This window comes from Rhinoderma darwinii, chromosome 11 (assembly GCF_050947455.1).
Source record: "Rhinoderma darwinii isolate aRhiDar2 chromosome 11, aRhiDar2.hap1, whole genome shotgun sequence".
Taxonomy (NCBI): Eukaryota; Metazoa; Chordata; class Amphibia; order Anura; family Rhinodermatidae; genus Rhinoderma; species Rhinoderma darwinii.
In genome coordinates, this window is record NC_134697.1 from 75,551,606 (window position 1) to 75,567,946 (window position 16,341).

Genomic DNA, 16,341 nt, shown 5'->3' on the forward strand with positions numbered 1-16,341 from the left:
TGAACTCACTCCTGGTTTTGGCTTACAAATGATGATGCAAAACACTAATCACAATAATTCTGTGTGAAAGTGGCAAGAGCAGCATGCCAAAAAGAATTACAAATCACACTATGGTAGAAATAATATCTAATGAAAGTGTCCCGACTGTGGGGTATGTGGACCCACTAGGCCGCTCCGCCGTAGCGGAGTAGCAGCTGGCCATACTACAGTCAATGAAAGTCTTCTGTATAGCAGTTCTGGCAGACACATGGCATAGCAGATGACACTTGGCACAGAGAATGATCTCGACACCAACAATAGACTTTGCTCAAGAACAAACACAATTACTGGATATGGGATACTGGATGCAGGATACGGGAACGCAGGATACTGGATACAACTAAGAGACCATTTGCAATAATGAACATGGGTAGACATAACAACGCCCAGGCAATGAGGGAGAGGGCTTTTTACAGTCCAGGGTATTCTGGGGATAGGGAACAATTTGCTGGTGCGCGCGCTTGCACTTTAAGACCGGGGACGAACATGCGCAGCCTAGAAGCAGTAGCAGAGCGGCGCAGTCACGTGTGCAGGCGTCGCCTGGGAGGGAGATGCCAGCAAGCCTTCAGTGTCCCACGGTTGCGGCTGCAGGTGAGTACAGAATGCCGGCGGGCACAACAGAAAGTGCATAGCTGGAATGTAATAAAAAAGAAATAAACATTCACACAATTGAGCCTTAACCCGTTAGTGACCGGCCCATAGTCTTTTTACGTCGGTCACTAACGGGCCTTATTCCAATGCCATAGACTTTTTACGTCGTGGCATCGGAATAAGTACACAGAGCAGGGAGTTGTCAAATCTCCCTGCTCTCAGCTGCTAGAGGCAGCTGAGGGCTGGGGGCGTCCCTGCTCTGCCGGGTGAGATCGATATTAGGATTGATCTCACCCATTTAACCCCTCAGATGCGGTGCTCAATAGCGAGCACCGCATCTGAGTGGTTTTGGAGCTCCCTCTCATCCCACCGACACCCGGCGATAAGATCGCCGAGTGTCTGTGTCTCCAATGGCAGCCGGGGGCCTAATAAAGCCCCCCAGGTCTGCCTGTAATGAATGCTTGCTAGATCATGCTGGAGGTATGGCCTAGCAAATGCCTGTCCGTTTTAAACGGACAGGCAGTAATACACTGTAATACAAAAGTAGTAAAGTGTATATTATAATAGCGATCGGAAAATCACATATTAAAGTCCCCTAGTGGGACTAGTAGAAAAGTAAAAAAAAAAGTTTAATAAAGTTAATGAAAAAAAAATTTGAAAAAAAAATGAAAAACCCACTTTTTCCCCTTACAAACTGCTTTACTATTAAAAAAACAAAATAAAGTTAAAAAGTTACACATATTTGGTATCGCTGCGTCCGTAACGACCCCGACTATAAATCTATTACATTATTTAATCCGCATGGTGAACGCTGTAAAATATTAAATAAAAAACGACGGAAAAATTGCTGTTTTCTGTGAATCCTGACTGAAAAATAAAAACGTTGCGGCCCTTCAATTATGGAAACACAAAAACAAATAATTTTGAAAAAAAAGCGTTTTTACTGTGTAAAAGTAGAAAAACATACCAAAACTAAACAAATTTGGTATTGTTGCAATCGTAACAACCCGCTGAATAAACTTATTGTGTTATTTATACCACACGGTAAACGGCGTAGATTTAGGATGCAAAAAAGAGTGGCGAAATTTCAGATTTTTTTCTACCCCCCCCCCAAAAAAGTTAATAAAAGTTAATCAATAAATAATATGTACCTCAAAATGGTGCTATTAAAAAATACAACTTGTCCCGCAAAAAACAAGACCTTATACAGCTATGTCGACCCAAAAATAAAAACGTTCTAGCTCTTGGAATGCGACGATGGAAAAACGTAAAAAATAGCCTGGTCATTAAGGTCTAAAATAGGCTGGTCATTAAGGGGTTAAAATTTTTCAACTGTAATACTTTTTTAAAAACACCAGCGGAAAAAAATGGGACATAGATAACTTCAAAACCACAAAAAAGGCCATACTTACTAAGTGGATGGGTGAAAACCCGTTCCCCGCAAGGCACTGGGGACCCTTGACGTTGGGTTGCGAGCTTTGCGTAATTTTGGCCAAAATAACAACTAATACCCCATGTTTCATGGATACTTTTACTATGTATACTTTTTTTCAGGACGAGGCCAGGTCTTATATGCTGGGGGGGCATGATGTGCTGGCGTTTGGTTTGGCATGCAGAGCAGCCCGCTTTAGCTAACAGTAGCGGCGTTACAAATAGGCAGTGATTCGGCAAGATATGCTATGCCTGACGACCGGCACATTATCCCTCCACGTATTACACATAGTACTGACACCCCATGTACTATTCACAGCACTGACCCCTAGTCATCACACATTTCTTTTTTACCATACATTCACACCCTAGCACTACACTAACACTGACACTCATTTATAACACACTTGTGAGCACTTAGTTCGCCACTCCCCACAAGATTAGTGGGAGTGGCTATCGCTATTTAATGCACACTCCTTCTGCAGCATTTTTTGACCTGTCTGCGTCCTGCTGGGAACGGGTTTTCACCCACCCACTTAGTAAGTATGGCCTTTTTTGTGGTTTTGTAATACTTTTTTTTTAAACATTAATTTCTTTTCACAGAAACTTCATCTCCTTTCTTTTCCCCCTGGCTTTCTTTGAGTATCTAATCCCTCTATTTATAATGATGACTGCATACCAGTCCATATACCAGAAGCTAAAGAAGAGTGGTCAAGTCAAGGTAAAGTGGTCTCCCAGGCTCTGAGCCCCTGCATTCTTGGGACAGCTCATAATAAGCTTGTTGGGATATCAAAGGATAATCCCTGCCCTGTGAATACAATGAGCTGTTGTAGTATTTAAGTTTTTAGCAGTTGAGTTTATGCTGATGTAATAGCTGGAACATTTATGTAACTTGTTCTTTTGGATGTTGTTTTGAATGAGGCTTCAATACCTTTTGGCTGCGCAGAATGAACTTTCTTTGAGGTCTGCCCAAAACTCAGCCAACTGGCTTGCTGCTTGGGGAAAACAAAGATTTGGATAGTAGGGTAATCAGAAAATGCCACACATTCACTGCAATGGCAGTGAATACAAAGGGAATGATAATTGCCCTTAAATGTCTTTACTAATAAGCGGAAAAAAAAGTTAATTAACATTTAAATGTCTGAAATTTTTAAAAACTTGATTTTCATTGAATGATAATTTGAGGAAAAACTGCTGGAAACTTCAATAGAGTATTACTAAATTTGCTTAGAATAATGTTTATTATTCAAGATTCAAAAGTTGCAACAACTTCTTACATTGTTCCATAACATGCAAAAAAATTAATCAATTACATAATTCCTTTCTACATAAACATGACAAAACAGAATAAACTATCATTAGAAAAGGACACAGATTTAATAATTGTCTATTATTTTCTTAGATGAACACCAGCATGCCTGTAAAATCACTGATGATATGTTGGGGACCATATTCACTGCTATGCTTTTATGCTATCATTCAAGATGCAACCGTCCTGTCTCCCAAACTACGCATGGTAAGAACTGTATATAGTAAACTGTGGATTGCAGGAATAAATTGGCAACATATATAAAGTGTCATGATGTTGTACATTGAAGGGGGAATATTAAGTGGAGTATTAGGAGTATAAGTAGCTTTATAAGCTTTACGATATATTTGTTTTACTGGTGAGGATTATATATAGATACATTTTAAGGCTTTCAGGGAAAGCAATTGGACGAGGGTGCGACAGTGCAGCATGACCGACCAGGTGGTATCCTTATGACCCTCAGGCTCAGTTCCCTCTGTCTTTTTACAAATATGGAGGAAAATTGATGACACAACTGATCCCATACTCTTCAATGGTAAACAGTTGTGCCCTTTTTACAATAAAAGTGTCCGTCATTACGGATGGACGTCTTTTAATCACTCCCACCTATCTGGGTACTGGCTTGACCTGCTGGATGGGAACAACAAACACCAGATGGCAGTCGATTGTGTCCTTCAAGCAGGCTCATCTATATATATCTCCTAATAGGGAACCCTTTTATATATATATATATATATATATATATATATATATATATATACATATATATATATATATATATATATATATATATATATATATATATATAGCTCGTGTAAAGCAAATTCAAAGACAACCAATTGAGGAACAACATGACCTTTAAGCATAAAAATACGGAAATATGATAAAATAGAGCGTACAACCTTCACAGAAAAAGAGGGAGAAAGAAAAATCACGGTAGGTAAGATGGGTACGAGAAACTGTGTCAAGGTCCTTCATGTAAGACATACAATGATGTAATTAGTTAATGCGTCCCAGCACAGGTAAGTCATAATGAACATGAATAATCCAAATTATAACCAAATTAGCAAGGGAAGGTCCAGACCCACATACACCGTGGCATCTAAGGGGCTAAATGAGCGGGATCCCACTCGTTACAGTGAAGTGACGTCTGTATAATACAGCTGACACCCACCTGGTGTGGAGCTGGCTCAGCCCGTGGGGCTGCTCCATACTTTCCATACCGAGCTATGATGTAAGTAAACGTTATACGTCAGGAAGGGGTTAAAATTAAGTTAGCACACATAGATCCCCTTGACATGTTTCATTGTGCTACACAGCTTCTTCAGGGAAACAGGATCATAGGTATGTACGATATGGGCTGTTTCCACGCTCTATTTATGCAATCTATGATGTCAGAGTGATTTCACCATGTTCCATTGGAGTAGAAGACCTATATCAGAACTACATCTGTCACACATTCTCTCATCATTGGTAAACTGGGAGCCGCTCGGCTATCTCCAGCAGCCCTATAGAAAGTAAATAGAGTGGTACCTGAGCAAGTGCTGTACCGCTCCATTCACATAGGGAACTCGGAGACCCCCGTTCCCGAGATCAGTTGGGGTCCCAGTGGTTGGAATCCCGCTGATAAGACAATTATCACCTATCCTGTGAATAGGTGATAAATATGAGAAAATCCTTTTTATAGTGAATGGGTCCCATTGGGCAACATTGGTTTCTGTAATTTGATGGATACAGCACCTGGGTTATTTTGGTTATTCCATTCTATGACGGAACAAAATAATAGAAATATTGACACAGATAAAACATGCAGGAGTTACAGATGTAGCCGTCTTTATCTTGACTTTTAATGCATTAAATACAGTGTCAAGAAACGTTAACTTGACTTTTTCAATGGCTTTTTAATGGCTTTTGATGTGTGCTATCACGCTGCAGCACGTTATCAGCCAAGATAAAGATGGCTACATCAGTAAGTATTGTGGCTTAAAGAGGCTCTGTCACCACATTATAAGTGGCCTATATTGTACATGATGTGATCGGCCTATATTAACTTTATGCTAATGAGTTTCTTAATGGACAACTGGACGTGTTTTACTATATGACCACGTGGGCGTTGTACAGAGGAGTGTATGACGCTGACCAATCAGTGACCAATCAGCATCATACACTTCTCCCCATTCATTTACACAGCACATAGCGATATAGCTATATCGCTATGTGCAGCCACATAAACACACTATAATGTTAGAAACGCTGATGAAGGAGAGTGAGCAGGTGCATTAAATAATAATAGCCACTCCCACTAGTCTTGAGGGGAGTGGCGTGTAGTGCATGGGATGTGTGGTAAAAAATAATAAATGAATAGTGTATGTGCGAGTGATAATAATATAAGTGAAATATAGGGGGCAGTAATGAGTAAAGTGCCTAAATAAAAATTCATTTATCTTTATTTAGGCACTTTAGTCATTACTGTCCCCTATATTTCACTTATATTATTATCACTTGCACATACACAATTCATTTATTATTTTTTACTACACATCCCATGCACCACTCCCCTCTAGACTAGTGGGAGTGGCTATTATTTAAAGCACCTGTTCACTCTCCTTCATCAGCGTTTCTGACCTGGCTGTGTCCATTTGTAATTATGGCCTTTTTCTGTGTTTTTGTGTTATGTCCCCTTGTTTTTATCGGTTTGGTTTGTATATCAGGAACAATAAGTTTCAGTTAGGGACTCGCAAGTCTGGGGATCCTTGTCGTGGATTGCGAGCTTGCGTCCTTTTGGCCAAAATGATTACTAATACCCCAGGTATTTTACATTCTTACTTATATTTGCTTCTTTTGGACACAGCCGGGTATTTGATGCTGGGAGAGCATGGTGTGGTATTTGGCTTAGCAAGCAGGGTAGCCCGCTCTATGCATTATCAAGGCGTCACAAATAGACTTCTACGTGGCTATACACATTGCGCCTCATGACTTACACACTATCCCTCCATGTTTCACACACTTGCACCCCATTATTCATTTATCTTTATTTAGGCACTTTACTCATTACTGCCCCTATATGTAATTTATATTATTATCACTCACACATCCACTATTCATTTATTATTTTTTACCACACATCCCATGCACTACATGCCACTCCCCTCTAGACTAGTGGGAGTGGCTATTATTATTTAATGCACCTGTTCACTCTCCTTCATCAGCGTTTCTGACCTGTCTGTGTCCATTGGTAAGTATGCCCTTTTTCTGTGTTTTTACACTATAACGTTACTGCAGTGTCCTGACAATGAATATACATTACCTCCAGCCAGGACGTGATGTGTATTCAGAATCCTGACACTTCTGTAGCACCTCTGTGATATTTACAGCACAGCAAGCGTATTCTCATTTGAAATGACAGGTTACATCGTAATCTTACGAGATTACGCTTGCCTTGCTGTAAATATCACAGAGACGCTATAGAAGTGTCAAGATTGTGAATACACAGCACGTCCTGACTGGAGGTAATGTATATTCATTGTCAGGACACTGCAGTAACGTTATAGTGTGTTTATGTGGCTGCACATAGCGATATAGCTATATCGCTATCTGTAGAGTAAATGAATGGAGAGAAGTGTATGACGCTGATTGGTCACTGATTGGTCAGCGCCATACACTCCTCTGTACAACGCCTACTTGGTCAAAAAGTAAAACACGCCCAGTTGTTCATTAAGAAACTCATTAGCATAAAGTTAATATAGGTCAGAGCGCCGATCACATCATGTGCAAGATAGGCCACTTATAATGTGGTGACAGAGCCTCTTTAAGCTCACCATGGAAGAGACAAGCTCGCTGGGAATGAAAGCACATTGTGCCCGTCACTGGGGAGGCACTATGCTTCACTCTAGGAGAAATTTTGACAAGGTCTTGGGGGCACACTGTGACGGGTACATTATAGGGGAAACACTGTAAATAAAACGGGCGCTGGTTGATCTTGTAAAACACCTCTCAGTCACTCATTTTGCAGCACCTGTTCTGTGTAGCAACTACAATATTTACATCTGTTAAAGAAGTAAACACCATTTGACAAACTATGCCTTAAAGAGGACCTGTCCGCTCTCCTAACATGTCTATTTTAGTAGATACTTGTACACCCCATGAAATAACAATTCTCAATAATCCTTTCTTAGGACTCTGCGGTGCGCCATTTCTTGGTTATTTTCTTTCAGGAATTTTATGAATAAAATCACAATTGGTTATCACCATTTCCCTTGGCACTGACTGCTGACCCCCAACTAGTAACCCCTAGTTGCCAATTTTTCCCATACATTTCTAGGAGAAAGAACAGAGGAACGGCACAATGCAGAGTTCTAGGAAAATATGCACCATAATTGTTATATTATTGTTATATTATGAGTAATGCAAGGATTTGTTAAAATAGACATGTCAGTAGAGCTGAAAGGTTCTCTTTAACCCACATATGGGCGTCACCCATTTTAACCATGCCTTAAGGCAAATGGGCGTATAGTGACGCCCTGAGAGTTGAAGCGGGCACAGGAGCTATGTACGTGCAATACGCAGCGGGTGGCGGCTGAATGCCGGCTATAATATACAGCCGACATCTCACTGCAACGCCAGAGATCGCAGTTATCTCCGATCACACCGATTAACCCCTTAGATGCCGGGGTCAATAGTGACCGCGGCATCTAAGTGGTTGACACAGAGGTAGGGGGCACCCTCTCAACCCCATCGACCCCCCCGCAAGCGATTGCAGGGTGCCAGCATCTAAGTGGTTGACACAGAGGTAGGGGGCACCCTCTCAACCCCATCGACCCCCCCCCCCCCCCGCAAGCGATTGCAGGGTGCCAATGGTTGCTATGGCACCCAGGAAGACTAACAATGGCCTCCTAGTTGGCCATGTACGTGTTAGGGATCTGCCAGGTACTTCATCTAGCTATACTCCTGGGATTAATCAATCCACACCTGAGGCCAGACCTGTTCGACTGACACCATCTCCCACCAACCAGGGTGGCAGGCTCAGGAGTGGGAGAGCCTATCGCGGCCTGGTCTCTCGGAGTTAGCTCCGCCCCCTGCCCTTTATTACCTGCCCTGTGCTCTCCCTCAGTGCTTGTAATTCTTTTGGATTCCTGGCCCCACTGCTGCTTGCTCCAGCCTGCTTCTGCCGTGCTTCTGCCTTGCTGCAGTTCTGCTTGACCTGCTTGCTTGCCCTGGCTTGCTCCTGTCTCCGTGCCCGCTCGGGTGTACTCACTTCGTCCTGGTCCTGACTGTTCGTTCGCCGCCCCGTTTCCTCGTGGCGTTCCGTGGCTACTGCCCCTTCCCTTGCGTGTTCCCTGTTTGTCTTCCAGTGCACTTAGCCAGCGTAGGGACCGCCGCCCAGTTGTACCTCGTCGCCTAGGGCGGGTCGTTGCAAGTAGGCAGGGACAGGGCGGTGGGTAGATTAGGGCTCACTTTCCCTTCACCTCCTTCCTGCCATTACATAATTACAAGCCCTTACCTAGTCTACCCTTTCTCCTACGCTGACGCTATCATGGACCCCCTTGAGACCCTGACCCAGCAGATGCAGGGCCTCTCCCTACAGGTCCAGGCCCTGGCCCAAAGGGTCAATCAGGGTGACGCTGCTTTAGTAGTACCCCTCACCTCACCTCTAGAACCCGACCTCAAGTTACCTGACCGGTTTTCAGGGGACCGTAAGACGTTTCTCTCCTTCCGGGAGAGTTGCAGACTGTATTTCCGCCTAAAGCCCCACTCCTCAGGTTCCGAGAACCAGCGGGTGGGTATCATCATATCCCGACTCCAGGAAGGGCCCCAAGAGTGGGCCTTCTCCTTGGCTCCTGACGCCCCTGAACTTTCCTCTGTTGATCGTTTTTTCTCTGCCCTCGGACTCATTTACGACGAGACTGACAGGACTGCTTTAGCCGAGAGTCAGCTGGTGACCTTACGTCAGGGTAGGAGACCGGTTGAGGAATACTGTTCTGATTTTAGGAAGTGGTGCGTAGCTTCTCAGTGGAACGATCCGGCCCTAAGGTGCCAGTTTAGGTTAGGATTATCTGACGCCCTGAAGGATCTGCTGGTTAGCTACCCCTCGCCTGACTCCCTTGACCAGGTTATGGCCCTAGCAGTACGACTTGACCGACGTCTCAGGGAACGTCAGCTAGAACGCTTCAGTGTGCTCCCCTCTGACTTTTCTGCGATTCCCCCCGAGGTCCCGTCTCCTCGCCCCTCCACGGAGGACTCGGAGGTACCTATGCAACTCGGGGCCTCCATGTCCCCTCGACAACGTAGGGAGTTTCGCAGAATGAATGGTCTCTGCTTCTACTGTGGGGACGACAAGCATCTACTGAACACCTGTCCCAGGCGCAAGAATAAGAAGCCGGAAAACTTCCGCGCCTAAGTGATCATCGGGGAGGTCACTTGGGCGCACAGGTATTTCCCGTTAATGTGAAACGCAATAAAATTTTGCTTCCCTTTCAGGTCTCGTTTGCTGGCCGGTCTGCCACGGGCAGTGCTTTCGTGGATTCTGGCTCATCTGCTAATATCATGTCTGTGGAATTTGCTATGTCTCTAAAGATGCCTTGTATTGATTTACCTTATCCTATCCCTGTAGTAGGAATCGACTCAACCCCCCTTGCTAATGGTTATTTTACTCAGCATACTCCTGTTTTTGAACTCCTGGTTGGCTCCATGCATTTGGAGCAGTGCTCTGTACTGGTGATGCAGGGATTATCGTCTGATCTGGTTTTAGGCCTTCCCTGGTTGCAGTTGCATAATCCCACATTTGATTGGAATACTGGGGATCTCACCAAATGGGGTAATGAATGTCTTATGTCATGTTTTTCCGTTAACTCTATTTCTCCCCGGGAGGAGGTAAACACGCTTCCTGAGTTTGTTCAGGACTTCGCCGATGTGTTTTCTAAGGAGGCCTCCGAGGTGTTGCCCCCCCATAGAGATTACGATTGCGCTATCGATTTGGTGCCTGGTGCCAAGCTTCCTAAGGGTAGGATATTTAATCTTTCATGTCCTGAACGTGAAGCGATGAGGGTATATATCCAAGAATGCCTGGCCAAGGGTTTCATTCGCCCCTCGACTTCTCCCGTAGGTGCTGGCTTCTTCTTCGTGGGGAAGAAGGATGGTGGTCTTAGGCCGTGCATTGATTATCGTAACCTGAATAAGGTCACCGTAAGGAACCAGTACCCACTTCCTTTGATTCCGGATCTTTTTAATCAGGTTCAGGGAGCCCAGTGGTTTTCTAAGTTCGATCTTCGGGGGGCATATAACCTTATCCGCATCAAAGAGGGGGATGAGTGGAAAACTGCGTTCAACACACCCGAGGGTCATTTCGAATACCTGGTCATGCCCTTTGGGTTGTGTAATGCCCCTGCTGTCTTTCAGAATTTTATTAATGAAATCCTGAGAGAGTACCTGGGTAATTTTCTTGTTGTGTACCTTGATGACATACTGGTGTTTTCCAAGGACTGGTCCTCCCACGTGGAGCATGTCAGGAAGGTGCTCCAGGTCCTTCGGGAGAATAATCTGTTTGCTAAGACTGAAAAATGTGTCTTTGGGGTACAGGAGATACCATTTTTAGGGCAAATCCTCACTCCTCATGAATTCCGCATGGACCCTGCCAAGGTTCAAGCTGTGGCGGAATGGGTCCAACCTGCCTCCCTTAAGGCGTTACAGTGTTTTTTAGGGTTCGCCAACTATTACAGGAGATTTATTGCCAACTTCTCGGTCGTCGCTAAGCCTCTTACGGACCTCACCCGCAAGGGTGCCGATGTCCTCCATTGGCCCCCTGAGGCCGTCCAAGCCTTTGAGACTCTCAAGAAGTGCTTTATCTCGGCCCCCGTGCTGATTCAGCCCAACCAAGAGGAGCCATTTATTGTGGAGGTTGACGCTTCCGAGGTGGGAGTGGGGGCCGTCTTGTCCCAGGGTACCAGCTCCCTCACCCATCTCCGCCCCTGTGCTTACTTCTCTAGGAAGTTTTCGCCCACGGAGAGTAACTATGATATTGGCAACCGCGAACTTCTAGCCATTAAATGGGCTTTTGAGGAGTGGCGGCACTTCCTGGAGGGGGCCAGACACCAGGTAACGGTCCTTACGGATCACAAGAATCTGGTTTTCCTAGAATCGGCACGGAGGCTTAATCCTAGACAAGCTCGGTGGGCACTATTCTTTACCAGATTTAATTTCTTGGTTACCTATAGGGCTGGGTCGAAGAATATTAAGGCTGACGCCCTGTCACGTAGTTTCATGGCCAATCCTCCTTCCGAGAAGGATCCCGCTTGTATTTTACCCCCTGGTATAATTGTCTCTGCCACGGATTCTGATTTAGCTTCTGATATCGCGGCTGATCAGGGTGCAGCTCCCGGGAACGTCCCTGGGGACAAACTGTTTGTTCCCCTGCAATACCGGCTGAGGGTACTCAGGGAAAACCATGACTCCGCTCTATCTGGTCATCCTGGCATCTTGGGCACCAAACACCTCATTACCAGAAACTATTGGTGGCCTGGGTTGCCTAAAGATGTTAGGGCTTACGTCGCCGCTTGTGAGGTTTGCGCTAGGTCCAAAACCCCTAGGTCCCGACCTGCGGGCCTACTACGTTCCTTGCCCATTCCCCAGAGACCTTGGACCCATATCTCCATGGATTTTATCACCGATTTGCCTCCATCTCAGGGCAAGTCGGTGGTGTGGGTGGTAGTCGACCGCTTCAGCAAGATGTGCCACTTTGTGCCCCTTAAGAAGCTACCTAACGCCAAGACGTTAGCTTCTTTGTTTGTGAAACACATCCTGCGTCTCCATGGGGCCCCAGTCAATATCGTTTCTGACAGAGGGGTACAATTTGTTTCCTTATTTTGGAGAGCTTTTTGTAAAAAGTTGGAGATTGATCTGTCCTTCTCCTCCGCCTTCCATCCCGAAACTAATGGCCAAACGGAAAGGACCAACCAATCCCTGGAACAATATTTAAGGTGTTTCATCTCTGACTGTCAATTCGATTGGGTCTCATTCCTTCCCCTTGCTGAATTTTCCCTGAATAACCGGGTCAGTAACTCGTCAGGGGTCTCCCCGTTTTTCTGTAATTTCGGGTTTAACCCAAGGTTCTCCTCCGTCTCCCCTGGTTGTTCCAATAATCCTGAGGTAGAGGAGGTTCATCGGGAACTGTGCACTGTCTGGGCCCAGGTTCAGAAGAACCTAGAGGCGTCCCAGAGCGCACAAAAGATTCAGGCGGATAGTAGACGTTCTGCTAACCCCCAGTTTGTCGTCGGGGATTTGGTCTGGTTGTCGTCCAGGAACTTGCGCCTTAAGGTCCCGTCCAGGAAGTTTGCTCCCCGATTCATTGGACCTTATAAGATCATTGAAGTCCTCAACCCTGTATCCTTCCGTCTGGAGCTCCCCCCATCCTTTCGCATACATGACGTCTTCCATGCCTCCCTCCTTAAACGCTGCTCCCCGTCCTGGTCCCCCTCGAGGATACCTCCTGTTCCCGTTCTCACCCCTGAGGGGGTGGAATTCGAGGTGGCCAAGATTATGGACAGTAGGATGGTCCAGGGCTCCCTCCAGTACCTGGTCCATTGGAAAGGATACGGGCCGGAGGAGAGGACTTGGGTACCTGCCCGTGATGTTCACGCTGGGGTATTGATCAGGAGGTTCCACCTCCTCTTCCCCACTAAACCGGGTCCCCTTAGTAAGGGTCCGGTGGCCCCTCATAAAAGGGGGAGTACTGTTAGGGATCTGCCAGGTACTTCATCTAGCTATACTCCTGGGATTAATCAATCCACACCTGAGGCCAGACCTGTTCGACTGACACCATCTCCCACCAACCAGGGTGGCAGGCTCAGGAGTGGGAGAGCCTATCGCGGCCTGGTCTCTCGGAGTTAGCTCCGCCCCCTGCCCTTTATTACCTGCCCTGTGCTCTCCCTCAGTGCTTGTAATTCTTTTGGATTCCTGGCCCCACTGCTGCTTGCTCCAGCCTGCTTCTGCCGTGCTTCTGCCTTGCTGCAGTTCTGCTTGACCTGCTTTGCTTGCCCTGGCTTGCTCCTGTCTCCGTGCCCGCTCGGGTGTACTCACTTCGTCCTGGTCCTGACTGTTCGTTCGCCGCCCCGTTTCCTCGTGGCGTTCCGTGGCTACTGCCCCTTCCCTTGCGTGTTCCCTGTTTGTCTTCCAGTGCACTTAGCCAGCGTAGGGACCGCCGCCCAGTTGTACCTCGTCGCCTAGGGCGGGTCGTTGCAAGTAGGCAGGGACAGGGCGGTGGGTAGATTAGGGCTCACTTTCCCTTCACCTCCTTCCTGCCATTACAGTACGGTTGAAAAATGACAGTTACAATACACTGCACTACATAAGTAGTGCAGTGTATTGTACAGGGGATCAGAAGATCAGGCCTTCAAGTCCCCTAGTAAGTGTAAAAAACAAAAGTAAAAATTTTTTGGGGGAAAAATAAATAAAACTTTTAAGTAAGGCTAAGTTCACACTACCCTTAATAAATGTTTACCTCTTTTCCGTCTGAGGAAGAGAGGATCGAAAGATTAAACGGAAAGCAATGCTTCCATTAGAAATGATTCCGTCAAACAAAATGGAAACCTAGCAGACGGAGACAAACGGAAAGCAACTGAAACAAAGGAATTAACATTGAAATCAATGGTAATTCTAACAGAACCTTTGCTTTCTGTTTAATCTTTCGATCCTCTTTTCCTCTGACGGAAGAGAGGTAAACGTATGCTAACGGTAGTGTGAAAGAAGCCTAATAAAAACAAGATTTGCCCTGATCAAGTCCTCTAAAATTAGAAAAAAATGAAATAATGAAAAAAACTATACAGAATAGGTATTAACACGTTTGTATCGGCATGAACTATAAAAATATCATATTATTTTAAAACAGTGGCAGATTTTCCTTTTTTGGTCACATTGTCTCCAAAAAAAAAGGAATAAAAAGTGATAAAGTCGCAAGTACTACACTTCTCCATCGACAAATTTTTTTAAAAGTTTAAGTTATGGCTCTCAAAATATGGTGACACTAAAAGATTATTTTAGTAAGAAAAAAGTGTTTTTATTGTGTAAAAGTAGAAAAAATTTAAAACTGGATAAATTTGGTATCACCGTAATCGTATCGACCGCATAATAAGGTAAACATGTTGTTTATACTGCACGGTGAACGCCGTAAGAAATGTAGAAAAAAATAGTGCCAGAATTGCTGTTTTTTTGGTCTCCTCACCTCCCAAAAAATGGAATTAAAACTGATCAAAAAAATCGCATCTAGCCCAAAATGATACTAATAAAAACTACAGCTCGTCCCATGAAAATCAAGCACTCACACAGCTCCTTCAATAGAAAAATAAACCGTTATGACTCTTGGAACGCAATAATACAAAACTACGGCTCAAACTTATATGTGCAGCAGTTTTTCACCTAAAACCCCAGGTCATTATTTGCTAGACCCCACAGGTGGACCCCATAGATTGAACAGAGACAATGGCATTTTAGGGTCTTGGGCTCATATGGGGCTAGTGAAGAACTAAAAGATTAGGCAATACTAGAGTGCGGATATTTTGTACAATACCAAGGACACCCTTTATAATTGCGAAACCTGTTCAATTGACCAAAATCCGCTCAGCAAAAGCCAAATGGCACTCCTTCCCTTCTGAGCCCAGCCTTGTGCCCAAACAGCAGTTTATGACCACATATGGGTAATTTCTTTACTGAAAACGTAAATCTAAAACGGCTAATACATTTTCCCATTTTTACACTCCAATCCTAATAAATTCGCTGAAACAACTGTGGGGTCAAAATGCTCACTACACCCTCAGATAAATTCTTTAAGGAGTTTAGTTTCCTAAATGGGGTCACTTTTTGGGGGTTTCCACTGTACTGGTAACTAAGGGGCTTTGCAAATGCGACATGGTATTAGAAAACCAATCCCGCAATATCTGCGCTCTAAAAGCTAAAAGGCGCTCCTTCTCTTCTGAGCACTGCTGTGTGCCCAAACAGTAGTTTATTACCACATACGGGGTATTACAATGCTTATAAGAAATTGCCTAACAATTTTTGGGGTGCTTATTCTCCCGAATTCCTTGTGGAAATGAAAAATTTTGAGCTAAATCTACATATTATTGGAAAAAAAGATATAATTTTAATTTTCACGGCCCTGTGGGGTCAAAATACCTTGAGGGGTAAAGTTTCCAAAATTGAGTATTGTTTGGGGTGTATCTACTGTTTTGGCACCTCAAGGCCTTTTCAAACATGAAATGGTGCCTGGAAAACATCCTAATAAAAAGGAGGCCCCAAAATCCACTAGGTGCTCCTTCATTTGTGAGGCCTGTGTTTGAGTCCAGTAGCATACGTACTAGGGCCACATGTGGGATATTTTTGAAAACTGTGTTTTTCTGTTAACACTGTTAGGGCATGTTCAGACGTGGCGGAATTCTGCAGACACTGTCCGCATCAATGCCGCACATAATCCGCGTTGCAGATTCCGTTGCGGATTTAGCTAAAATGTTAAGTAAAATGCTGCGGATTTGTCGTTGCGGAGTCAGGTGCAGATCACATCCTGCTCTCTTTCAAACATTCCATCCCAGTCTGGGTATAGACCTTGATGCACATAGGTCCAGCCAGAATGATTGAATATCCTGTTCCTGAAAGAAATCCACAACACACATTACATCTGCGGATTTCATTGCGTCATTTTGAAACTCCATTGAAGTCAATGGAGAAATTCCGCAAACATGTACGCATCAAGTCCGCAACAGACTGTGTATGCTGCGGACAGAAAATTAGGCATCGCGGCCTATGGTCCGCAGCAGAGTTTTCCGCAACGTCTGCACGAAGATAAAAAGGTGTGGAAACCAATGGACAAACGGTCTGCTGCGGATTTCCAATGCGAACTGTCCTCAGCGGAATTCCAGAGCAATTCCGCCACGTCTGAACGTACACTTACACTTGCTGTTTTACTGACATAAATGGATTAAATTGAAAAT

General features: G+C 44.8%; 1 protein-coding gene across 1 annotated transcript in view; it reads left to right on the top strand.

Moving 5' to 3' along the window:
• Nucleotides 1-16,341, top strand: part of RGR (retinal G protein coupled receptor) — a 36,228-nt gene that overhangs the window by 12,760 nt on the left and 7,127 nt on the right. The window contains exons 5-6 of the mRNA XM_075841748.1: nt 2,665-2,782; nt 3,464-3,577. Of these exons, the coding sequence (XP_075697863.1) occupies nt 2,665-2,782; nt 3,464-3,577 (232 nt within the window). The remainder of the gene's footprint in view (nt 1-2,664; nt 2,783-3,463; nt 3,578-16,341) is intronic.